Below are 27,382 nucleotides of genomic sequence, written 5' to 3' on the forward strand. Positions count from 1 at the left end.
GTTTGTTCACCTTCCTAATTTGTATGAGGTTGCAGATTCCAGTTCTGGTATGACAAGATGGATGGCATGATCTTTAATTTTTAAACGGTTTTATTAGTACCTGAAATCTTGCTTTGCAGTTTGGTTTGTGGAGTTAACAGGATGTTAATTAGAGGATGTAAAGGCAGAGCATTTTGGCTACAAAGTCAGTGGAGGTTTTCCAGTGAACAGTGGGACTGGTGTTGCCAGTTTTCCTTCAGATTTCCATCCTATTTCTGTTCAATACCCTCCTTCATTTCTGATTCCCTTCTGCAGTAATCTTGCATCTCCTGTATCCCTAGCAGCTATGCAGTACTGTAATACCTTATCTCTGTAACATATCTGGTTCTTCTCATATCTCCTGCTTGGCCCATGCTACCCAAATGGCTTGGCTGTGCATGTTGGTGTGCTCAAGTGCTGAATGGATGTGCTGTGCTGGATTGCTTGAGTTACGCGTGTTGGTTGCTGCTCTTCCCATGTTAACTGTCTGATTAACTGTTGAAATAATCCTGCAGTGTTTCATTAAATGTAGCTCTAATTTATTTTACTTAGTTACCAAAGTTTGCTAAACTTTGTGGCTTTGATCTTTTTGAGATTTCAATTCCTTGGTCCCTGTTGTTTGGAATGAGCAAGTTTAAAAGTTATTAAGGGTCAGGGGAAGGACAAGTACAGTAGTCTCATCCTTGTTAGTGTAGAAAAATGGGCAGAAAGAGGTTCAGTGAAATAATTTATATATTTCAGATGATCTAGTAGCTATAGCCATGGCATGATTCTGGAGTATTAAGGTAAATGTATTTCCATTGATTATTCATTGCAAGTTATCATGGATTAGAAGGTGGGATTTCAAACCCTGCTTTTTGTCAAGTTAATATCACAGAAGTTTGAAGCATATCAAAGAAAAAAAGCTTCAAGCAATGGTTCTGTAAAGTACTGTGCTTCCTCCTTACACACCACTTAAGTTTTATTTCAGGTCCCTGAAATGTAAATAGTGAAAAAAGGTAGGACCTAAAGAGTGAGCTATGACTTGTCACTTAGAAATGAGTGCTGAAGAAAAGGAAAGCAGATGCAGATGAAAGTGAGACTGCTGAAAATAGAATAGAATGTAGAAAAGAAACATGGCAAAAATAATATTATTAAGGATGAGAATATTTATGTATTAAATATTTGGAATATTTGGATATTTGGAATTGCTCAGTGGCAAACGATAAACACAATTTCAGCAGACTGACTATATCTTATACTTTCTGTGTTGCATCCTCTAAGGAGCTGAACCATCAGGGCCAGGGAGGTGCATATCCCCTTTTCCCAAGGTGGTTGGGAGCTGGAGCATTTGCCATTTGTGGAGAGACCAAGGACTTGCTCAGTTGAGTGGAGAGAAGGCATTGGGCCAATATAACAGTAGCCTTCACTTGCCAATGAGGAGGCCCGAAGGAGATGGCACAGGGGTGTGTGCTGGGAGACAGCAGGCATACATTGAGCTTCATTTCTGGGCTGGTATATGGAGAAGCTTTACAATTCCTAACTGCCTTTGTGGTGAAAAAGCTTTGCCCAGAGAGGTGGTGCTGCCGCCATCCTTGAAGGCTTTTGAAATAAAGACTCAAGTAACTTGTTCTGATTTCATAGCTGGCACTATGTTGAACAGGATGTTGCCTCAAAATCTCCTGAGCTCTTTTTCTAAACTGATTTTAAATTTGTTTTCCCTAAAATCTTTTTAACTTTGTGTTTTAATGAAAGGAGCCTAAGTTTAAAGAGAGATAGCGAGTAAGTTGTGCCCACAAGTATAATCCACTAGATGCCACTCTTCTCAAGCTATAGCTTGTGGGATATGTGCTTAAAATTTAAACAATTAAGTATTTTTTGTTACTAAAAATTAAAATATTTTTTGTGGAAAAAATTTTCTGTCTAATGGATCTTCTCTTTCTTACCAGCTTGTTAGATTTCTTTGGTGACACAAAGCCCAATCTATGATTTCACTGCAAGATAAAGGTGAAAAGGAAGATTGTTAGAGTTGGAGAGTAGTTTTAGTTAAATGAAATTAATATTTATTTAAAATAATTAGAATAGGAAAATGATTGGTCATTAAGTGGAATCTCTGGTAAAAAACTTGAAGAACTTACTCAGTAAGTAAACTTTCCTTCTAGAGGAGACATGCCCTTTCTTTGCATACAGACACATGATATCTTTCCCTAGTGTACCACTGACTCAGCATCACTGGAAGGAGAATCTAACTGTTCTGATTTCCACTGTTTCACTCTGGCTGATACAGTATGCTTTTCCTTTTAAAGAGATTTCCAGTCTTAGTTGGTATCTGCTTATGGCTCAGAACTTTGCTGTGTTTACTTTCTGAATACTTGATGCCTTGTTAGCTTGTAGTATTCTTTTTTGCAGTATTATGCCTTCTGGTTTTTGTTGTTGGTTTTTTTTTTTTTAATAGGTTGATTGAGATAGCAGCAAACAGATTCCCTACTTATTATGACTCAGATGAAAAGCTGCTCTGCATGACCCGTAGCATCCACCTGTACCGAGAGCTGACCTGTTGCAGTGTGCTGAAGAGGTATTCTTTTCCAGAGTTTAGGAAAAGACAATTTTGACTGGATTGTCTAAAACATTTTTTTTTTGGTATCAAAGTTTATGAAGAATAATTAATTTGAGACCTTTTCATGTGGATACCAGCATGGTCTCCAACAAAGTAACATTGTTACAGAAAGATTGACATTGCTCTTATCATTTCACAGCATGTGACTAATCCACTTGATGATTTTTAATTTGTGATAGACAATTTCTATGTGATCTGATTCTTGTAAGCCTTTAAAGGGGAATGTTCATGAGACAGGTATTCTCTTGGGTTGTGGAGAGACCATAGTATAAGAGATAAGTTTTCCATGAAATTGAAGTTTGCTCCTCCAAAGCAGTTTACTTCCAAGAAGATGGGGATTCCTCCAGCAGGGAGAGGGAGAAGTTGTTTAGCAGTCACCAGCCTGAGTGCAGCGTTGTATTGTCATGTTGTTATGTTATATTAATTTGTGAACATATATTGCAATGAAAATTAATGGAGTTCTATTTTATCATCATGTGGTATGTTTTATGTTAGTAGGAGAATTATTATCAGAATAGTTTTGCCTCCTAATACAGCTTTATCACAGAACAGCTAGTAGCATATTAAAGAAACATGGAATGGCTTGGGTTGGAAGAGAGTTTAAAGGTCATCTAGTTCCAAACCTCCCATCATAGGCAGGGATAGCACCCACTTGGTCAGGTTGTTCAGGGCCCCATCCAACTTGGCATCAAACGTTTTCAGAAATGGGGCATCCACAGCTTCTCTGGGCACCTGTGCCAGTGCCTCACTACCCACTGAGTAAAGTATTTCTTCCTGAATTCTAATCTAAATCTCTTCTTTTGGTTTTAAGCCATTTCCCCATGTCCTATCACTATCTGCCCATGTAAAAAGTCACTCTCCCTCTTACTTATTAATCCCCTTGAAGTGCTGGAAGAGCACAGTGAGGCACAGTTTCAATGCCCACTTTACTTGCTGCCTGCCATTCAGGGGTTGTACAGTATATTGTTGCTAGCAGAGGTCTTCCAAAACACTTTTGTAGAGAGGTCCTGCCTTGGGCCCACTGAGCCTCAGATTCCTTTCCAAATCTCTTCATTACATGCAGATGTCAATGGAGGGGGTGTGTGGGGATGAAAGAAGAGGGGCTGACTTTAAGCTTACTAAATGAATCTTTATTTTAAACATATTAGTGTTATAAATTTTTTTGGTGTAAATAATGCTATAAGTGACTTTTTTTTTTTTTAGGATTATGTCTTTGGAAGAAGAAATTATTTTGAAGAAGGTTAAACTTGTAATAATTGACTCTGTTGCTTCAGTTGTCAGAAAGGAGTTTGATACAAAACTCCAGGGCAATCTGGCAGAGAGAAGTAACTTTTTGACTAGAGGAGCATCAGTGTTGAAGTATTTGGCAGAGGAGTTCTCAATACCAGTAAGTTCTTCCTCCTTTTCTAAGTTTTTGCCTTACAGTATCAAGTAATAGAGAAGAAGGAGAATGACAGGAAGAAGAAACCAGACAATGATTCTTGCAGGAATCTTTAAGCAAGTACCAGGTGGAATATAGTTGGGAAATAGAAGAATAGTAATGGTTCTGCTTGGTGTGTTTCTTCTGTGGGTTTTTGTTTGTTTGTTTTTTAAAATTTCTTAGAAATTATTTTAATTTTTTGTTAATTTAGGATTTGAAATAAGAAAATATTAATAGTCTCCAGCTGTCTCTGTGCTTCTTTTTAGTTTTGGTTTTTTTTTCCCTTAAATCCTACATTTTCTTGCCATTTAATATTGTCTATCCTGATGGTTCCTTTGTACTGCGTTGTCACTCTACCTAATGCATGCTCTAGGTAGGTGAAGTTTTTTTTCTGCCTCTGTTTCTTTTACTTAAGTTCATAGAATCTCAAAAAGGCTTATGCTCTGGAACATAAGTGTGAATTCCTTTTTTATCTGGTAATGTATGCTAATTCCTGCAGAAGGGAAGGTAACAGGTCAGCAAATCCTTGTCTGTAGACTCGCCCATAAAATGCAAAGGAAGACATGGACACTCAGTGCAAAGACTGGGTAGACCTGATTGTAAAGTGCTTTAGAAGATGTAAACTGTGTATATGTGTTTGTGTGTGTGTTTATTTTGTGTTCCACAAGGGTCATTTCAAAAGATATCATTGAAACTCAACTCTTTAAAGTATTTCCTGGTATAGATAACCTACTCATCACTCCAGTGTAAGAGAGAAGCTGGGTAAGAATGTGAGTAAGGCTGGTGGGGCCTTGTTCACTCTGATGCCTCTGAGGTCACAGAAACTATCACATCAGAAATAGGAAGTGTGGAACTGGCTGATGTAACTTCAGAGGAATGAATTTCCTTCTGCATATGACTTCTAAAGACTTCTGGTAGAGAAGATTAAACCCTGCCTAAGTGCCTTTAAAGTTCAGTACAAAAGATAGCATCACAGTCAGTGCACCAGTAAAGTTGATAGTGACTGTTTATAAAGCCAGGAAAGAATTGTGTGTAATAGTGTGCACTCTGATATTTTGATAAAATATTATGCAGTCCTTTGAGAAAGGGGAGAAGTTTTATGAGAAGATACTCTTTTTCTCTATTTCTCCATTTTCTTCTCCTTTAGATAGCCCCTGCCCTGCCCTCCACTTTCACTGAAATGATGAAGCTGAGCTGGATTTGAATCTCTGACATTTCAGGCTGGAGTGTGTTGTGCATCTGCAAGTGTTGGTGCATACTGCAAAATCAGTCTGCTGTTCCATGTGTTCCAATAACTTCCCTTACAGAGTATCTGAGGTTCTCACTATAAATAACTCTGTTGGCATTATTTCAGATGTTTTTACTTACCTAGAAAATAATAAATATAAATTTGGGATTAAGGACATTAGTAAGGTTGCAGAGTGATTTAGATCACTAATAAATTGGACACATGAATATAACTCTTCATGGCACAATCAGTGCAACTAAATGCTAAATTGGGCAACAATTAGGAAGATTGAATCTGAAGCTGATAGGATTTGAACTTGAAATCAATCCTTTTGGCTGTAGCTAAGGGTCTGGTGAAAAACTGTGAGTAGTAGAACAAGGGAGTTGGAAATGAGGAGACATCAGCCATAACTCTTATTGGAGCAGTACATCTGATGTTGACAGTGCAGAGAGGGTGATGAAAAAGCAGCTTCCAGAGAACAGCCTTGAAAATGAATGGGGGAGAGCAGTCTAAGTGAAGAAGACATAAGGTGCTTACTTTGTTTAGCTTAGCTAAGGAAATGTTAAGGGCTTCTTCATTAGTAAATATGCACCTACTCAGTGAAGAGGTATTTGATAGAAGCTCTCTTTGGCTGACACAGGTGTACCACAGTTCTGTGGTTGGAAGCTGAATTAAGCAAGGTCAGACTTCAAATAAGAGGTGTGTTCTTAGTGGACTAATTAATCATTGGAATGCATTACTAAACATAAATAGCTGCTTATCATGAGTATATTTAAGTGGGCATTCCTCCCCCATTTCCTAAAAAGGAAATGGGTTCAAATAGGGTTAAGTTGGTGGAAACCCTGTGCTACCATGTTTTGTCAGAGTTAAAAGGATTTTAATGCAGTTATTTTTGTTGGCATTATAAACTCTCTAACTGTTTATAATTATGTGTTTGTGGTGTCAGGTTATTGAGTTGGATGTGCAGAAGTGGTTAGGGGTCATAGTTTTTACCAAATTCAAGGGGAGCTGCTTCAAAGCTAGGTAGCTCTATTTGGAAAAAAAGTTGATATTGATTATACCAAAACTGATGGTGGTTGTTCAGATGGTGGTTGTTCATTAACTTCTCTGCACTTCTATTTTCAGGTTGTAAAATGGGGCAGAACTGTTCAGTGAGAGGATATTGTGAAGATAGGGTCATTGTTAATAAGGATCTTGTACTGAGTATGGGACAATATATAGATGCTCCTTGGAAAGTAGCAGTTGCCATCCTCAGTGTAAAATTTAAAACAGTTGTAGTAAATGAAAACTTAATCCATGTCTTGAGATGAGAAAAAATAATAAGCATATTAATTGAATTTTACCATCTTAACCACTGAGTGAAGCTAGTGAACATGGTTTGTGATTGCCACTTTTTGCTTGACCTAATTTTTTGTTGTTGGAGGTTTTTTGTGTTTCTTTTTGTTGTTGTTTGCAAAGCACAAAGAAAAGCAAAGTTGCTTTTTTAAAAAAAATTTATGGACATTAGTAAAGCTTAAGTTGTTTCTCAAAAAGTGAAGTATCATGCCTGATAGCCTTTTTAGATCATTTTTTCCATGTAACTTAGCAGTAAGCCCAGGTTCATTCTAGGCATTTGCTGTGATGCCAGGGCAAGAGGCAGCACAATGTTTAGTTCACTTATGGCCAATTGACAGGGGACCTGGCAGCCTTACTGATGACTGAACAGTCTCTGAAGCTTTTGCCTCTATGGGGCACTAGTAGCAGTGTCCCTTTTTCCCTGTACTGCACAGAGCTGTAACCAAAACATACTTTTTTTCTCCCAGGTTTGGTTGGAGCTAGCCAGTCAGATCAAAAGCAATTCCTGGAAACTGAGAAGGGCAGCTTGATTACCAATGAAACAAAATCCCCTTTCTTTTTGAAATCCAGTGAATATGGAAATCTATATGAACAATTTGTTACCTTTATATATTAATAGAGCACCTTGTAGTTGAGAGCATTTGAATCTGAATGTCTTCTCTTAGAATGTGTGTGGACGCTGCCCACCAGATTACATAATTAAGCAACAGTAATAAGTCCTGTATGCTTCCAGTGTAGCTTTCTGATTTCTTTAGCCTTCCGAAAAAGAAAGTAAAATATGCTTTGGATTTTCTTTCTTCCATATTCACAGGAAACTGTATATTATTAGTAGATTGAATTACTTTCACCAAATACTGTGTTTGTGCTAGTTGAGAAATGTCTCATTTTCAATAAAGAGCTAAAACTAAAACCCAATATGACAAGAATTATTGTTGAGATTTAAATATTTTACCTTTTAAAATTTGTTGTTCATAGACTCTGATTTTCTAGTCATTAATACTTCAGAAAATAAGGGAAGCTGGCTCAACATCTCTGTGAAAAAGTACTCCAGAGGCAGCAGTTGCAAAACCAAACTGCTTTAAGCATTCTTTTAAATGTCAAATTGAGACTGACGATGAAATTTGCTTTGTAAAACGCCCAGGCTAATCAAATTACAACATTTGCTGTCCTTTATGCTTTTGTCTGGCTTATGTTCTTAGATCACTGAAGCGAACCTTTGTTGTTTATGATCAATATATTGGTTATTGTTACCAGCAAATGTATAATAGTATGGTCTGTTATTTTTTTATTTATTCTTTCTGAAAGTATGAAGTAACTTAGGATGAGAGACTTTAATCTCTCATGTGTGGTTTTCTAGAGCAAATGAAAGACAAACCTTATGTAATTATTCTCCAATGTTTTTGTTTTCTATGCTAAATAAATTAACAGTAGTTCAAGAAGCCCACGAGTTCCACAGGTAATATTTTTCCCCATTTCGAATCGACATGCTCCATTTAAAAACTAAAACTACACTTAATATTTATGACAACAGATCTGTTAACAGTCAATTTTCTTTTCACACTGATCTCCTAGGTTTTAATTTCAGTACTTCACAATCGCTATGCTCCTTAAACTTATACCCAACATTTTCATTTACTTTGGAAAGCCAAATGTTTAGCTAAGTGTATATTTGCTTTTAGGATGAGTAAGGTTTTTTTGTCTCAAAATCGCTTCATATGGAGAAATTACTTGACATCTGCAGTGCCTTTTCTGCTGTCTTTTGTTAACTTGAATTGTCTCATCTTCCTGCAGTAAAGTGTCTCAAAACTGAAGTGCTTCTGTTGGCAAAGGGAATATTCAAGCTGTTAGTTTTCTTTTTGTTTATATATGTTAATACTTGTTTATAATCAATTGGCCTTATTCTTGCTTCTTTTTATTCTGTTCCCACATAGATGGTTGCTTGCCACCTCCTCTGCACTTTAGCTATTGCTGTTCTGATATTTGAAAATATTAGTTTATGGAATGCAAAACAGATTCCAAAATAAAAGATTCCTGAAGAAAAGTTGTTTAGATGCTAGTTCCTCTTGAATTAAATATGTATAGAGTTTGGTAAAAGTACATAGTTGATTTGTTGTTACATCATGTAGCAGTGCTGTATGATGACTTTTCCAAAATTATGGAGATGCATTAGACTTTCAGGTTATTTTGTCTATATTGGGACTGTAAAGCTGCTGAAATGCAAATTTAGTTTTTTATTCTTAGCTATTAAAAATTGTTTAATACCAGTGTTACAGAGACTGTAATTGAATTATCTTTACAGATTATTTAAAACTAGAATAAAAGAAACTTTACTTATAAAACTTAGAGAATTGGTTCCACTTTGAAGTTTTCTAGAAAGAGAAATCTCTTACAAGTTACACCACATGGAATCATGTGTTTCTTTAATGAAGTTAAATGTTAAGTGGGAAATTAAATGAGTTAATGTTATCAGAAGAAAATATTTTGGAACTGAGTTTCCAGAATTTAACTAGCCATATTACTTCCATTACTTCCAAAACTAACTTTCTTCTAAAAAAAACCAATTCTTGTTCTTTTCAAGATGTTTCACTTCCCCTGCACCAAAATTCATGTTGGTGTTCATATCCTCATTAAATGGTGAACTGAACAGCATTAGAAAATTGCATGTGTGTGAGCTGTATCAGAACTTTTGGTTTTAAACATAATCTTTTTTGGTTTAAAGAGGAGCACCTAACCTTGTTCAGAGTGCTTTATCTGTTTAAGTAACAAATAGGTTGTGAAATGAGTGTGGTGAGGCACTGGAACAGGTTGCTCAGAGGAGTTGCAATGTACCATCCCTGGAAGTTTTCAAGGCCAGGTTGGATGCGCAGCCTTATCTAGCAGAAGGTTCCCTGCCCATGGCAGAGGAGTTGGAACTAGATGATCTTTAAGGTACCTTCCAATCCAAACCATTCTATGATTTTAAGATTTTTTACCATGTTATACTTAAAAGTACTTTCATGTCCAGAACTGAGTCCATAGCTTTGGATTTTTTAATTAAGTATTATAATGTTAGCCTTTATTTTTTTACAAATACCTACTTAAAAAGTAAATGTCAGAATTTCACATTTATGTGAGCAGTATTATTTGTAAAGTGTGATTTGGCATGAATTTTAATTTTTGTTGTTGCTTACTTGGGAAACCAAGATGGTTAATGGGAACTTACAGAACAACCTTCTTTCTTTGCCCTTGCTGAAACTTCATAAACTCAGTTTTTTTTGTCAGACTGTTTATGCTTCAATTATTCCTTCACTCTACAATATTGAGCAAAAACCAATTTTGGTAAAAGGGGGTAAATTTAACTGTTAAATGTTGTTAGAGTGGTAAAGGTAGATGGCTTTGTCTTCTCATGGTTGTTCTAAATTATCCTCAGAAGGTGCACAGCTTTTAGTTTAAATGGCTGGTTAAAATGTAATTATAACTACCTTCAGTACTGCTATCATTTGTGTTCTTTTTTAAATGTGTCTGGAGAGTATATGTTTATGCAGTTTATGGCCTGACACTGTTCCTTTTTGACCATCTATACCATAAAATGTTTATTACTGCTGAGGAAAAGGAATGAGAAATGCTAGAGCAATGTTTCCTGTTTTCATGTGGTGGTGAAGTAGAGCAAAGGAGGTAGTTTAAAGTTATATGATACTTGAATACAGTTTGTTTTTTCTTTTAAAGTATTCCCTTCATTGCTTTTTCCATTTTACAGTGCAAGTGACTTTGCCAAAAGCTATCATTCTGCACAATTGCACATATGAAATTATGTAGAAGGAGCACACCAGAATTAACATATAGGAGAGGGAGTTGAAAGGAATCAGATTTTACTGCCAGGTTTTTTTTTATCTGCTATATGATTATGCACAATATTTGCTATAAAGTAGAGCAGGCACTTTCTCTGATATCTGCCTTGATTTGAATTTCTGAAAGACTTCTTCCAAAGTAAATAAACAATTTCTTGGATTTTCTAACCCTCATTGTTGTTACGCTTCTCTGGGTTACCTTCAGCTGATTGACATAATCTTGTAAGGTGCCCAGAAGTGGACAATATTCCAGATGAATCTCAAGCACAGTTTAGGTATGGAGAAGGATTTCTTCTCATGCCTTGCAGGACATCCTTGTGTTTATGCATCATAACACAGTTTGCTTTCTTTGCAACAACCTGATGCTGTTTACTTACCAATTATTAAAATCTTGAATCTGCATCTGCTGACTTTGTTGCTTAGCTAGTTGTTCCTTCTAATGTTATTTTTCCTGACTTGCCAAGATTTTGAATTCTGATCTCATGGTTTACTTGCAGTCTCCTCCCTGCTAACCTGTTTTTGCAAGAAAAATGATCATTCATTCTGTTACAGATTCTTTGTGTAACTATTGGGTGGAACCAGACTTCATGTAGACTGTACCATTTTATTCAGTGAGAGACCTTTAAACACTGTTAACTGCTATGTGTCATTTACAATAAACTTTGCATAGATTAATCTAGGTTATAGTTTTCTAGTTTTAGTAACATACCTATATATGATGTTCTACTGCTAAAATAAAAATACAGTATTTATATAAAAATACTGTGGTTTTTTGTTTGCAATATTTTTGTTTTGTTTTTTCCCCTGCCCTATCACATTGTTATTTTGTATGTGCTGTAAAACACAACAGTTAATTGTCCTGATGGGCTTTTATGCCTTGTCTTGGGAGTTTAGGGTTTGACAAGATGTACTGTTTTGATTATATGAAAAACTGCCTGGACCTTTGGGCCAATGGTCTACTTGTGACTCTGCAAAGAAATACTTAGGTTTTGAGTATTCAGTGCTTTTTGATTTTTTTCTTGTGCTTCTTTCTTGTCCTCTGATTTTATTTAAACTGTAAGTTCTCTAGGAATATTTCTGGATTTGCATGATTTATAGCTTAATTTATAGCTGAAAGGAATTCTAGTCTTTAGACAGGATAGCAATGCAAAGAATAGTTGACCAGATTGCAAGTTGTTAGAAAAATCTTGATGCGTCTTGAGCTCCTTGTTGAATCTTGAGCTCATGTATGAGCTCAGTATACACAAATTAGTGATTTGATTTCCATATTCTCTAGTGTTAGTTTGCTTTTTGGTTACTCAGCCCCAGGACTTCTGGGAATAATGAGGACCAGCTCTGCAATTGTTACTCCTAAGTAATATTGTACCAGCCCCCCTGAGGCATAAAGGGATGGGGATGAAACAAAATTAAGATTGGGCAATGCATATGTCTCTTATAATACAAATGTGCCCAGAGATCAAAAGTAAAATTTTACTTTCTTGGAAACTGGGGGTAATAGAAATGATGGTACCAATTTCCTCTTTGTGTCTACAGGACTGCTTTGTGAGAACATTGCAGTCATGTGGAACTAGGTGTGCTGCTGGGGCTGCTTTTTGATCAGGTTTGGTCTGGAAGCTCCATGATGATGCAGTCTGATTGCTACTGTTAACTGCAGAACCTGCCTTTTGCAGTCTGCAAAATTTCCTTCTTTCCACATGTAATAAAAGCCAGACTAAACTATTGCAGCTAGATGGTTGAGGATCCTGTGCTGCCTTGAAAATAGAAGTATCTAGATTTGAAGGGCAAGTTTTTCAGTATGCACTTTTTCTTCTGCTGTTGAAGCTCTTATGCATTAGAAGAGTTCTTTGTATTGCTCTGGTTTCCTCACTGTTTTGCTTGGAATTGGAATCTACGAGCTCTAACATAAGGTCTCCTGAGAAACTTCATTCTGACTTTATGTAAGAAGACTTCATCTTCTTTATTGAGAACAAACATGTTTTATATCATTGTTCTATGAAATTTCAGCTATATGTGTTGATTTTTTTCACCCCAGTTTTCTATTTAAAGTAGAAAACCCATAATTTTAATAGTCTTTTAATTCTTTTGGCAGACATATAGTATAAAACAGAGGGAGAGCCATTTCTAATACAGATTCCTTTGAGAGTCTTCATGGATTTCAGCAGCCTCATCAAAACTGTCATGTTGCCTCTCTTCAAAATGCTTAGCTATATCTCATTTGAGAGTCTAGCATTTCTGCTGTATATAGTTAGTAAACAAAATGAGATTTCAAGGTTTTTCTTGAATAGGACTGAACAGTTTTCTGCAAAGTTTTGATTAGACAGGAATGAATGAGGCACTAGTTTTTTTTGTTGAGACTACATCTGAATTTTAATAATGACAGTATTTCTTTCCAACTCAATAGTCCTAACATTTGATACTCCACTTTGGATAAGCTATATTGCCCAACCTAGCATTAAAATAACTTTCTTTGTCTCTAGATTCCAGTATTTTCCATACGTTACTTTTGTATTTATCGTATCTCCTACTTTTGACCTAGGCACAGAGTGCTTTTCTCTTCAACAATATCCAAGGTCTTGACTGGATTCTTGGCAGTCTATGGTATTACATTTTTCATTATGTCCTGATCAGTAAGATTAGTTCTAATACATGAACTGGTTTTCCTTCGTGCAACTGAAAACTTAGTTCTTGAGAGAAAAATTGCTTTAGAAGTGTTTACTGCTTAGCTACTTTGTGTAACTTTATATAAAGATCTCCCATAGGGAGGAAGGGGGCTTGCTTAAGGCTGCTGGTGCTCTAGGTACTTTGCTTCTCAAGAACATTAATTTAAGCAAAATGGCTTCAGATATTGGCAGTCTTTGACATACCAAACTGAAGTTATTTTCACTGTAAATACTAGTGACTTACAGGTGGGTAGCTGAAGTTCAGTATAGGGTGATGTGTCTTTCTCCAAGTCTTAAATTTTTGTGTCATCTAAGGCTGGCGTGTTTTGGGCTTGTATAACTTCCTGTGTTTGCATGGAAGAGCTCTGTCACAGCTCTTTCTGGTACTGTAATGGAAACAGTCATACCTGGCCAGTGAGTACAAAGTTTCTGAGGGGGCCTTGGGTACACAGCATGTGCACAGAGCTAGAGCACTGTGTGTTAGAGCAAATGTGTTTTATTCTGCTTCTGTGATATCGCTAACATGGAGCTGCAAGAAACAAAGAGGCTGCTGAAACACTTTGTGAAGCTTGTCATATTTTCAAGGAGCAGATTGACAACAGGAAAGGAAATAGTTACTGTAGAGATCCTGTTTGGGATTGGCAGCAGCACTTACCACTGTATCTCTTTCTCAATTGGCTTAAGGGAGTCACAGAAGAGCCACCACTAGCAATGTGGCAATCCACTGATCTGCAGCTGCCATTCTGAAGTTGTCCCTAGTAAACAAGACACCGGGTACAAGCTGCAAGCTGAAAAAATTACCTGTGCAAATCACAAGTGACACATGGGTAGTACTTTAATTGCCTGCTTACAGAAAGTGTGAGTAATCCAAGAGCTGGGCAACAAGTGGCAGGGATTCTTTCTTTCCTACCTGCCTTGTAATTCATTTCACTGTCACATTTGTAACTGGTTTGTGCTTGCTTATGAACCTGGACAAGGATGTAAACCAGCTGAAAAAGCAAACCAGGGTAAAAAATGTAGTGGGCAATCATTCAGCTGAACAGGCACTAATGTAGGCAGAAGGGAGGGGCAGGAGTGTGTGGTTTCTGGCAGCAGCACAGATTTTGAATGTAAAACTGCATTTTCAGTAAAAAGGATAGCATGAGTAAAAATGCTAGGGGGATTATTAATCAGAATGAGCAAAGAAAAAAGCTTGAAATGTTCTTTAAACTTGGAACTGTTCTAGGAAGGCCTGTATAACATACCATTATTGTAATGCTTTGTACTTTGACTAAAGGTGATGCCTGGTTGTATGCAACCTATCCTTACGCTGCTTAAGGCTTTTATGCACTATTAGGTCAGTGTCCTGGTTTTAATCTGTGCATTCTGGTTTTAAAATGCATCATAATATGCTGTATTTGGAGTTGTAATATATCCATGCATAATGAATTATAGCTGAGGTCAGAAATTATGCTGAATAGTAGATTTTCAAACCACAGTATTGCTTCCTGTGCTGAAATTCAGAATGATATGTCTAACAAGCCACAGAATAGCTGGTACGGTTCAGAACATGCTTGCATTCCTTCATTATTAATAGTTCCATATCCATCTGTCAGTGTGCTATGGCTGAACTATTACCCAAGATTTTGCAGCTGCTGGTTTAAGAGTCTGTATAATGTAGTTATCTCCAGCTCCTGTCCTTTGTCTGCTAGTAAGAGGAAATTTTACTGAGAACTTATTAAATTGTCCAAGACTGTAAGTTCAAGTTCAGGTGAAAGTCTATGATCTTGATTTAAGTTACTTGGCATGTGGTACTTTTTTTGTTCTTTTGTTTGGACTACGTTGGTTGCAGCAGTTATTTCAAGTAACAGTGGCTTGTTTCATCTCATGAGAGGTTCTGTATGTAGTTGTTGTAGTCCTGTATCTTGTCATTCTATTTTTAGAACATTTTGCGCAAATTTTAGCTGCTGATCTGCTCTGAAGATAGACCCTGTAGTGAGGTCTGATTTGAAAAAAATGGGGCTATGGGTAGTATGTGTGGGGCTTTTTGCCACATAAATTTTGGCTAATTTACTGGATGAAAATTAATCTGTTTGCAGCAAAGGTAGAAATTGATGTAGAAAGTAGCATGTATGTAGATTGCCAAAGTACTTTGTGCTTGATGCTGAACAGTTACTGGAGAATAACAATTCAAATTATTGCTAAAGCAAAATAGTTACAAACTAGTTACTTGGACATGCAGAGTTCCAGAAGTATTTGTGTGGTCCTCTCTGTGTGCATGTGCTTTTTTTAAAATTTCAGTGCTGTCTAATTCCAAGTACCACAATTTGTGAATCATAATAGATTTTTTCATTTTTTAGTGCCAGGTAAAATCTGTCAGCATAAATGTGTAGTTTTTTCAATTATAAAGTAATAATACTTGCATAAATTTAAAAGAATTTTCTTCTTGTCTCCTAGAATAACATAATTTTTGCTGATAGGATATAATGAAATATTTGTCATATTTTTAAAAAAGGTGGTAGGGAAAAAATTGCATTATGCATACATGACTGTGCCACCTGCATTCGGTCCAATCATTCACCTCTGACTGGATCTCTTGCCAGTCTAAGATGCTGGCTGTTAAAATGCAACCCAACAAGTTAGGTGTCCATTAATTCCCAAAGCCTTCAAGTTATTTTCCTGCCAAGGGCCACTTATTACCAGCCATTAAGTGGTAGTAGACTGGTCTGTTATTAGGGTTGTGTTTCAGTGGCCTTCATGTTTTGTTTGCTTGGTTTTTTTCTGGTTTTGGAGTGTTCATCAATAGGATTACTTTGAAAGAATGTCTTCTTTTCAATTATTTTAATGCTCATTTTTACTTTGAGCTCTATTTGCCCTAAAGCACTGCTGTTTTGCAGTTGGCTTTGCAATCATTCCTTCTGAAGGAATAATTGACTAGGAATAATAGTTGTGTGTTTTTCCTGTCAAGGCCGAACAATCCGTGCAGAAGCCTGCACTCTTTCTTCTGAGTCACTGCAGCTGAGTCTTCTGCATACTGGTGATTATGTCATGGAATATTGGTACAATGACTTAGCTACTGCCTTTTTTTCATAGAGCCCTCCAAATGCAAGGAGATACTAAGCACAGGAGATCTGTGAATAGCCAGGAAATGAGAGTCTGTATAGCAATCACACAATTTAATTTGCTGGTACTGGAGTGCAGTAAACTGCTGGAACTCTGTACATTTCACCAACTTGTTTGGAGTCAGCAAGGCAGCCTGGGTGGTGGATACTGCTTAAAAATGTGAACCTAGCCCTGATATGCTTGTAGAGCCTTCTGGAGTTTGGAGCAGAAAACCTAAGAATTTGTAGCCATGCCCAAAGCCTATTTATGTCATTCAAACACTGCAACTGATTCTATTAAAACCTAACTGTATTATTTGTATTGCATAAGTTTGGATTTTTGTAACTGTGGTGTTCCTCAAATACTGATCATGTCCAAAGAAATTCTGATCATTAAGAATGAGCAGTCACTTTACCCCAGTTTGTCTGAAGGATAGACAACACTGGCTGTCGTGGCATAGCAAACTGCCTTCTTTCTAGCAGCTCAATAACTGACATTTAAGATTCTGTTGTGTAAGGAATGATATAAGTAATTGGCTTCTTTTTTTAAGCAAAATATAATTTAGATTTGGTTCATAAATTTTGCTAAATGTGCAGAGAAACTCAAGGAAGATGAAACTTCTGTGGTATCAGACAAAGAGGCCTGGTTCATCACGCTGTGGTATCAGTGATAAATGTCATATAGGTTGTATTCCTGAAATCTAAAAAATACACACAAACTTAATTACTGTAATGTGCTTCTTTCAGGAACTATAGATGGAGTTATAGTGTTAAAATATTTTTATCAATGCTAGAATTTTTCAATAATCCATGTACTAACAAAATTTGTGACCTCAGAGTATTTCTACTACTCCAGGTTTTTCTCAGCTTCAATGAATCTCCTTCCCAATTCAGAGTTGTAACTGATGAGGTAAAGTGAAGAAATACTGATAGGTGTTAAAGTTTGGGGTTTTTTAATTAGCTCAATTGATGCAGTCAGGAAAAGGGGAGCCTGGGGAAACCTGCCTGTCAGCTGGTCTAGTAAAGAAGAGTATTTCTGCCTGTAAAAATTGCTTTGTCTAGTTTAGATTCTGTGGAGTTACTGCTGAGCAGAGACATTAAGCATTCCTACTTTTGCTCTGACATTTAATCTGGAGATTTTGTTTATGTTTAAATTGCAGGCTTTTAATACACTGTAAGACACTAAATGCTTGTGGTCATTTATATCCCTTCGAATGTGAGTGATCTAGTAAAGTGCACACTACTGATATGCTTAATCATTTGGTAATAATAAATTCCTTTTTGGATCCACTCTCCCAGTGTAGGCATATGGAAGTTTTATCAGAAGAATAGAGACAGCAGAGTTTTTGTTAAATACAAATACTTTTAAAGTTATGTTGGAGAGCAAGCAGCTTACAGTTTTTGATGATACTGAAATGGAAGCAGAAAGCTGACGCTCCTCCATCTTCCTGCAACAAATTTTAAAGCAGTTGGAAGTGAGAACTGACATTGAGATTTCTCTTGAGTTTTTGCTGTCATCACAGCTTGGAGCTTCATCTATTGTATATAGCAGCTGAGAACATCTGTCCTTCTCCTAAAGGTTTTCTTTTTCCTTTCCTTCAGTATGTACCTCTCCTGTTTTGAAGGTGAATGTCTTTTATTGTTTATCCTTCCTCTTAGCCCCTCTAATTTAGGTGTCTACAGACACCTTTATATCTACCACCTCATTATACAATTCTCAAAATTCAATTTAATTTCAATAAAGAGTGAAAGTTTCTTGGAAATGGTGAAGAAAGTGGCAGCCTAAATTCAAGTTAAACCCCTTTGTGTGATTTTCTTGCTAGTCTTCTGTTTTCCACTCCCTTCTTTACATTCTTCACTTTATCTGTTCAAGGCTGAAGAGTTGTTACCCATATGCTTTAAAACAGCTGTTGGTTTATAGTGCCTGTTTAGTCATGGTTGAATTTCTTGGATTTTTTAGTTTTCTGAAATAAGCACAACCACATTGTCCTGGCCAGTTAGGATAAAAATGTGTGTGGCTGAAAAATTCAGGCTGTACTCATCAGATTTAGACTCACTAATATTTTACATATATGGTTGACAGTGAAATAACACTCATGATTTTCTGACAATGCTGTGGACTTTTTTGTATGCATAAATATATAATCATACACAAATAAATATGCACTTTATCTTATGAGGTATTTAATTTTTTTTCTTGAATAACTTTTCACCAGGGTGACAGGATGCAATATCCTTTCTTTTTGACTTATTCGCTTTTATTCTGCTATAGTTCCTACACCCTTTTGAAAGAAACAGCTGTGTTGCTAAGCTGTCTTTTTTTTAACTTAGTTATCCTTGTATCAGCTTCTGCTTTCTTGAATCCATCTCTCCCTGCCCATTTTTTATTTTTGTAAGTATTTCTCTAGTCTTTTGAGTCCTTCTGGAATGTAAAACCTGACCTATTTAGGTTCCTTCCATTTGTGGTGCTGATGCACAAGTGTTTAGCAGGAACAGTACAGGGGATTTTTGGTGCTATTGGATGTTGTGCTGTGGTTTATTTGTTCCTCTCTCTTCAGTTAGAGCACTAATTAGACAACAGATGTGTTTCTCAGCTGTGTGGGTTAAAACTAAGCCTAAATGTGCTTGTTCTTCTCAGGTGTGTTTTCTCTACTGATAAAATATATGTATGGCAGATGATTTGTAAGAAATAATTTCAACAAAGTTCTTTAATTATACTGAAACTATAGGTACTGGCTTTTGAGTTACCAAGACTTAGATGGAATTAATTCCCTGTTCTAGAAGTCATTGCAATCCATTTTTTCTTCAAATTTTTGGACATTGAAATACTAGCATGTACATGAAATGCTAATCATAGAAGCATTTTCAAGAACTGCAAGAGGATTTTTTATTAGTATGGATTTTTTGTTTGCTCATTCTATGTAAATTGCATAAATGCTCTGGCAATGTTGGTAGAATATAATGTAGAAAGGAACCAACAACCTTTTAAAAGATGAATCATAGGCAGTTTTTGTTTCAGAAGATGTTTCTGTATTTTCAGAATACCAAATATATAGGTATTGCGTTCTGATACTCATTTTGTATTGCACCAGCCCATTGTCTTTAGCTTTGTCTTCTATCAATTGCTTTTCAGAAGATGTTTATGGCCTTTTGATAGGAAAGCATTTATTCTAGTAGCTAGAAGTTGTTTGGATTATATTCTTAGCTGTGTTGTCTGGTATCTCCCCTGGCTCAAGTTTGATATGCACAGGAAAAAGAACCTTTAATGAACAGGCCTGTGGATGCAGAATTCTTAGTGGCAAATCTTGTTTGCACAATGACTGAAATAAATACTGATATTCCTACTAGGATGTACTGTCCTACAGTGATTTTGGGTGGTTTATTTCAGACTGAGGTATTGAGTGTGTATTTTGCACAGGGTCTTATTAAATTTGCTTTTGACTGTGACTGCCATTTGTCTATTGCTTATGAAAAACTGGTACTATTTCTATGATCAAATACATTGTTAATTTAGATTCTTGCAATAAGTGTCTAATAAGTGCTTGCTGGAGAATAATAAATATAGGTGGGGTTGTAAAGAAGCTTATTTTCTTATGTTGTAAGTTAAATTCTTTCCCTTGTTAAGATTTTGCATAGTTGATTTAGCTGTAGAACTTCAGTATTCACTTCGAGATTGAACACAACAATGCTTTAATTACCACTTGATTTGGGCAGAGTGTTTTGTTAGCTGAAACATGCTCTGGTATTTGTTATTCAGCAGTGATTTTTTCATTATACATATCTTTGATGGGCCCATTGACAGAATTGGGGATTGGCTATACTGGCAGAATCTTTTCTGCCAGTTGGTGAAGCCTTTCACACAGAGCGACATCCACAAGGTGGTGCCTTTTCATCACCAAAAGGGAGAGGAATTTCTCTTTACAAAGTTGTGTTGGCTTTCTGCCTGTTGCTTGGCAGAAGTGAGAAGTTCAGATATTGAGGTGAGTGTATCCTTTTCTCCCTGAATGTAGAGTGAACTCTATCATTCTCTGTTCTTTCCAGCCTTTGTGGTTGCAAACTGACTGTGATACTCACAAGTTCAGAGAAGAGAAAGCTAATGGCTTGGAAATCAAAATTGAGCCATGTTGGCTGAATCATGAAAAGATTCTCCCTGAAATACTGAAGTTGTACAGATCAGGGAGGATATATGCTGCCAGAGAAAAATCATACCTAGAATTACAACAGTTTTTTCATCAGGCTTGGGTCACCCTGTTGGAACTATGCAGGAGCCTGAAAATGGAAGAATGTGCAGTGCTTTAGGCACGGGGTCTGCAGTTTGGCGAGTGGGCAAAGGGGAACTGACATAGCCTTGGCTGTTCTCTTGTATCTAGTTTATCTTTGTAAGGTGAATCCATTGAAGATGAGGCAGCTGGAATATGTTCTCAGATATTGCCCTCTATTGCAGGATAAGACTTGAGAACAGAACTGTTAAAAAGAAAGAGGTTTTCACATGACCTGTATGTAATTCCCAGCTGTGAACCCTCTGGCAATGAGTGTGAAATCCAAAACACAGCTGATAGGGAAAAGGGCTGTTGTCAGCTCAGACTGAACACTTGAGTATTCATAGCATGGTGCTTTGACAAACAGCCATTGGAGTACATCAGAATAATTTGGTTTTGAGATCTGTGCAGGGCCCTCCTTCTAGCTGTGTGTGCTTCCAGTTACAGTGGTAATCAGGGCTGAAGGAGAACCAGGTGTGCACCATATTGTACTTCTTTTCTTGCAGAACAGCAAGCCTTCAACCCCCTCCCCCCAACCACTCCCTTTGTACCTCTCTGCCAAATTTCCTGCTTTAAAATGGTCTTATGTTTGCCTTTATGTACCTTGTGACCCCTTCAGAATATTTGTGGTATTTTAAACCCTGAATTGTGTGCATGACACAGTGTTTAGTTTGGAAGCAAAGTTTAATCACACATGCTGATTCTCGTGTTTATTTTGGAACCAATAAGTAAGAGGCAACCTTTCATATTTTATTAGTCTGGATGAATTTTCCCTGTTACTTGATAACCATGTATATGTTTGAACTTAAAAAAAGTTGATATTTAAAGGAATGCTGGAACACAGATGGCATTTGAATGCAGCCTCTCATCCATTCTGGGGCTGGATTCCATTGGGCACCTAAACTTGGTGTTTGTGGTTCCCTGTGGTGACAGTGATCGAGTGGCTATTTTGTTTTTAAAGGATTGTGTATCATTTCTCTCTATGTGCCAGTGAAGCTGGAGAGGGAGCTCTTCTGGAAAGAGTAACATTAGAGGAAAGTCTTTTTATATTTGTTTCTTCCATCTACTACAAATGAAGGGAGCTGTGTTTGCAGAAGGAGGTTATAGCTCTGAAACCCTGACCTTATTTTGTTTGCTTCCCACATGTCTGCAATTACAGCAGAATAAGCAAGTATAAGATCAGGATTTGCTACTCTTCCCAACCTGCCATCTCCCCATAACATCCCAGCAGAGCTCCTCCCATGCTCTGCAGTTGATAATACACGTGGGGGTATTTCTAGCCCCAAATCTTAACTTTCTTTGCATGCTGAGGGACTTGGGGAGAAAAAGGAGTGAGTTTCCATGAGCCCTCTTTTAATAGAATGTGATGAAAAAGGATGCAGCTGAAAGCTGAGAGGAATCCACCAGCAGACTTTATTGCAACGTTGCAAGGACACCTGCCTTGAGTATTGCTTTTGCTGAAGCAAAGCAATTTTGATGCACAATTCTGTACATCATGAAATAGAGGACATTGTATGAGACAGTTAAAGCTGTGTGCTGTGTGAATAACTCCAAGCTGTATTTTTTCCTGTAATATTTTACTTGTGTCTTCCTTCTATAGGAAGCTTTTTTTTCAAGAGAAGTGTTGGAATTTCCCCCTAATAAAGCAGTACACTTAAAAGAAAATATTTAATAATCCAGGGATTTTTGAGATACCGTGTGTTTTCTATTGAAAGCCCTTGTGTAGCAGGGCTTTCAACAGTGTAAAATGCAGTGTTGTTTTCGTGACAGTTATCTGGGGACTCTGGACAAACGTTGTTTTTCTGGTGTTTGCTGTTAGTTTTTTCTTCCCCCCATATCTGAGTTCCTTGATCTTGTGAAAGAAAACAGGAAGTTTTAAGAGCATAATCAAGATGAGAGGAAAACCAGGCTAATTCTTTGTGGGTTTTTTTCTTTCTTCTGTTTTTAACGTAATTGAAAATATGAAGATCTGCTTTAGACCATTATATTAACTTGACTTTCATACCACAAAAGTGACTGTCTAGTCTTCTGAGGATAGTGTGTATGTTAATCTGCATGGAAGACAATGCTTGAAGATATATATCAAATTTGGCATAAAATTGATGAGTTATTTCTGTATGATGTTTTTGGCACTGTGTTCCATTTCACTTGAGTGCAGACACAGTAGATGGCACTTGAGTTACTAATTTGATGGTGTAGGAAAGAAAGCCGAACTCAGTTACAGAGTTTGCTGTTTGTAGCAGTAGGCACATTTCATGAAAGAACAGTTTCAAAGTTTTTCTGTCAGTTAAATACTCCTAGGAAAAAAAGGAAAACATGCATAAATTCTTTTTCAGTACAAGCAGGCCATCTCCAAGTCCTTGAATTTGTTGAAGTTTTAAAAAAAAATACTGAACAGGAATCATAATCAATATGAATCATAAATATATAGTGCTAGATTCCCTTCAAACATGTTGCCAGTGTTTGGTTTCATAAAATGTTGTTTACAGCTTGTTCTCTAATAGAAGTTCTTTCTTTATTTATTTCTAGTCTTGCTTACTCCCACAGAACATTTGTGATGTGACCTCTGATAGCAGGTGAAAGATAAAAATCTGCTAACGAAGGGGATGTCTAACAATATTGTCATGTTATCAGAACAGTTTGGATACCATGTCCCTTACTGTGGCTAAGTTTGATAACCAAAGCTAAGAATATGTTGGTAGTTCTGCTAATCAAAATGTAATCATTTGATTTAGGGTATTCCAAAGTAGTTACCTTATGCTGTGTTTGGTGATGTACTTTTAGACAGTACTGTTTGGTCATTTGTTGATTTTCAACATTTTCAGTAGTAGCATTAGGTAATGGACTGACAGTCTTCAGAATTGGAGTTGCAGTATGGACTTCTCCAATAATATTCTGTCACTATGATTCAGCACTAAAGTTTATTGCTGAGTTAAGAAGGTTCAGTCAGATTTAGTCCATGATTCATTCTTTGGCCTTTCTGCTGATGGTCTTATAATACTTATTTTAATGAAAATGCCGTCAGACTTGACCTAGAAATGAGCATCATTTGTATTGTATTCCTATGTTGTTTTATCGCTCTGCCAATTCCAGGTTTTAGGGTTAATAAAAGTGTTTGAAAGCCAAAAATGGATGTTTATTTACTAGAGGACCGAGTTCTAACTTTATCTTTTATTTTATTTAACTGATGTTTTTAAAATACGAGGAGATCCCAGTGTTGCTTCCAAGGCTTCCAGAAGCTGCACCATGCCATGTCTCCGTGAGCCCAGTGCCAAATCCCTGCCCTGTGGTGGGGCATGGGACATATGGTGTGCAGAATAGCCCCTCCCTGGTGATGCTCTCCTGGGACCCAGGTCCCTGTGATCAAGGTTGCAGCCCATGGATAGTGTGGGGCTTGTAGCAGCCCCTGGTACTCTGACCCTGTGGTTTCTTGGAGTTGGATTGCTTGGGAATACAGGCCAAGTGGGTAAAGCCTCTCTGGTTTTATCTTGGCTGAAATGTAAATATGGGGATGTCTGGCAGATTGATTTTATCACACTCTCCCAAACCTGTCAGAGCATGTGCTGACAATGGTGGAAGCAACCACAGAATGTCTAGGAACGTATATTGTGTCCCATGCCACCACATGGGGTACTATCCTGGGCCTTGAAAAAAAAGCGTTAGGGCAACATGGTACTCCAGAAAGAATTGAATCAGATAATGAGCCCCAAAACCACTTCATAGACACTTGAGCCACAGAGCACAACTGGGAGGGGATATAACACACTCTCTATGGTACACCACACTCTGAAAGATGCAATGATGTCATGGATTGTTAAAGACTACACTAAGAGCAGTGGGTGGTGTGACTTGGAAGCACTGGGATACACATTTAGCCAAGGCCTCAGTTAGTACATTTGGTGTGATTTTCAAGCACTGGGATACACATTTAACATAAGCCTAGTTAGCCAACACCAGATGAGCTGCCAATCAGGCTGGCCCTGCCCAATCAAAATTTTTATGTACTGTAGAAGTAGATAAAGCTTCTGTAATGCGTGTTAAAAACATCCTGGGGAAAACAGTCTGGGTTATTCCCACCTCCGTGCGATTGCTTTTGGGCAAGGACCTGAGTGCACTTGGTATAGACAATTATGTATGCTCTACCAATGTAGATGTGATTTGTCACTACATTTATAAAAAAGTAGATGTTAAGTAGATGTTACCTGGCACTGAGTTTGAACAGTGTGACTTTGCAAGGAGCTTACATCTTGGCTTATTCTGCCTTGAGTATTTGCCAGTGGGTTTCATCTCCCTGTACTGCTCTTTCAGACAGGTTTTGGGGCTGTGTGCTGGAGAGAAACATACAAACAAATAGGAAAGTGTAGGGAATTTTATTTGAGGGTGTAAATTATTATAGCTGTCTACTAGCTAGTCTTCATTCCACAATTAGGACAAGTCCTCTGATGATGTAGCTGCATCTGTCCCTGATTCAGGATGTTCCATTAAGGCTAGAAAGTAAAATCCTTTTAGCAGCTAGTCATATTTTTTTCCTTCCAAGAAGCCAGCTTTTTCCTCTTTGATTGAGTCTTCCCAGCAGGAGGTGCCTTTTTGCTTTGCTGGTTGGAGAAAACCCACATCCACTTACAAAGACTATACTGGAACTTAGAAGCATTTCATTTTAATTCCAGGCAACCATCCCTTTGCTGCTGCCTTTGGAACAGCTCAGCTGTGGAAGAAGTGAGCTAATGTGAAGTACTTAGTGAAGCCCTGAGGTTTACGGTTGGAGTAATTAAGGAGAGGAATTGCACACCCTGTACTTGATTTTTGTTTTAATTAGTCTTCCTTTGATCTAGTAACTCGATTTAAATTTTAAGATTTGAATCAACAACCTGCCACAGTATAGGCTTAATTCCTCTCCTTCTCAGCCTGTAGACCAATGTAGAATATGGTTTATGCTTTCTGGTTTTTATTTTGTTGGGAAAGGGTTTGACTGTCACTCCTACTTCCTATTTTCTACTGGGAATCTTTCCATCTCTCCCATCCTCTCTTTTCCTCCATTCTTCCCTCTTCTCTCCCAATCACTTTCTTTATCCTCCAGTATCTTCGCTAGCTTCACGTTCATTTTAGGATGTAGTTGAGAATTGTTTTAGAAATCTGCCTCAGGCATCTTCACAGATTATTTCCTTCACTGTGAATTAGTCCCACTCTTTCCATGTGACTTCTGATTTATTGGAAGAGCTGTCTTTTTGCTGTTGCCAACAGCTTCCTGCACTTCTCTGCCTTGGTGGATGAACTAGCCAATTTTAGTACTTATTTGAAAAATCTTTTTTTTTTTTTTACTCCTACCTTGGCATCTAAATTCCCTTTTCCTATGTGAACATGTTCTAGGCCTCAGTTTATCATCATGCTGTTTTTGTGATTAAGCACAAGAGAATTTGCATGTACATTTTTCGCATTGTATCTGCAACTTGGATGTTGAAGTATGCCAGAAGTCTACTTTGATTGTATTACTGATTAATAGTCTGTCTTCTTCCACCAGGTTTTTATTAGTATAGTCTATGGTTGTTGTGCAGGTCCTCTTTGATGGAAAGAAACTACAAGCTTTAGAAAGAAATGGCAATTTAAAGTCAGAGGCATCAAGCCAACCATCATTTCTTGAAGAAAAGTAATGAAAACATTAATATTAACATAAACCAAGTAAGACTAAGTTTTTGAAGTCTTATCCAAAAAAATTTTCTGCCAAAAAGCTGCTGGGCAAATATGGAAAAAGGTATAGGAGCCTGGTCTATCTGCTTTAGAAAAATAAAACTTTATATTGACATTACCAAGATTTGAACTTTGCTTCTAGAAGTGGGATATTTTAGAATTCATCTAAGCTATGTTGCCATTAAGCTTTTCTTGTCTCTGAGTGGATATGTGCCCTTTTATATTTTATAAACAAACAGAAAACTTCTGGAGCTTCTGATACAGTTCAGTGCACAAAAATGTTAATGCATGCATGCTGTACTTGTGATCTCTATTTGGCAACCAATCATTATTTTCTTTTTTTTTTTCCTTTAAGTGAAGGAGATTGTGCTTCTGATTTTTCCATGATAATTTGCCTGATCAATGATACAGCTACCTATTTTTTAAATACCTACCACGATATGTCTTCCTGCTAGCTTTTCATTTTGCCTGTTTCCTGATTTGTGTTTCCTGTTTTGTTCCATCCTTGAGAATCCCCAATGCAGCTGCTTTGTGGCCGCTGGAGTTGCTAGTAGGTGGATGGAAGGAGACCTCTTTTAGTGCTTTGCCTTATTGGTGAATTTTAGCTAGCTGCTGTTTATTTTACAAGCAGCATTCCAAAAATACCTTTTGTGAGTTTCTTTAGTTTGGTTATCTAGTTGCATCTGTTGCATTTTGCATGAATGAAATAGATAGGAGTTGTGCAGGATTTCTTCTCAAGTGTGGTGGAATCTAGCTTTCATAATTCTGTATTTACTCTGTGCTGTTATACATCTTACCTTTGATAATGACTATGAAAAGCCAAACCAGTTCAAGTCTCAGGTGATTCCATGGTATAGCAGAGTATGTTGAAATATATCAGGTAAATTTTTCTCCTTTAAACAACGAAACTGCAAGTCTTTATAGCCTTTAAGCAAGCAAACAGAACTTAAGAAACAAGTTGAGACAACCAGATAGTCAGCACTGAAAAAATATGAGTATGCACCTTAAATAGTGTTACCTTTATATGCTCCTTGTCTTTGATTCAGGTGGTGGGAACTTCCTTTGAGAGATATTTTTTCTTGTTATAGTTAGGACAGTTTCCTGTAAAACTGATCTTTCTTGAGATTTTGAAGAGCAGCAATGAAATAGGTGATAACTAGCAAGAGTAATGTCTTGGCTGTTTTTAGATTGCATACCCTATTGTATTTTTCATATATGCTAGGCCACATTGAATATGCCACTAAACTGTTGTGATGTAACAAATGCATTTATTG

The 27,382-nt window shown here is 37.0% G+C and overlaps 1 protein-coding gene across 4 annotated transcripts in view; it reads left to right on the forward strand.

Moving 5' to 3' along the window:
• RAD51B (RAD51 paralog B) overlaps window positions 1-27,382 on the forward strand; it is a 397,721-nt gene that overhangs the window by 44,766 nt on the left and 325,573 nt on the right. For all 4 annotated transcript variants that reach the window (XM_071427109.1, XM_071427111.1, XM_071427112.1 and 1 more), the window contains exons 6-7: window positions 2,453-2,572; window positions 3,818-4,001. In XM_071427109.1, coding sequence (XP_071283210.1) covers window positions 2,453-2,572; window positions 3,818-4,001 — 304 coding nt within the window. The remainder of the gene's footprint in view (window positions 1-2,452; window positions 2,573-3,817; window positions 4,002-27,382) is intronic.

This window comes from Agelaius tricolor, unplaced genomic scaffold (genome assembly GCF_023055355.1).
Source record: "Agelaius tricolor isolate 1412-34295 unplaced genomic scaffold, bAgeTri1.0.p SCAF_5, whole genome shotgun sequence".
In the NCBI taxonomy this organism is placed as follows: Eukaryota; Metazoa; Chordata; class Aves; order Passeriformes; family Icteridae; genus Agelaius; species Agelaius tricolor.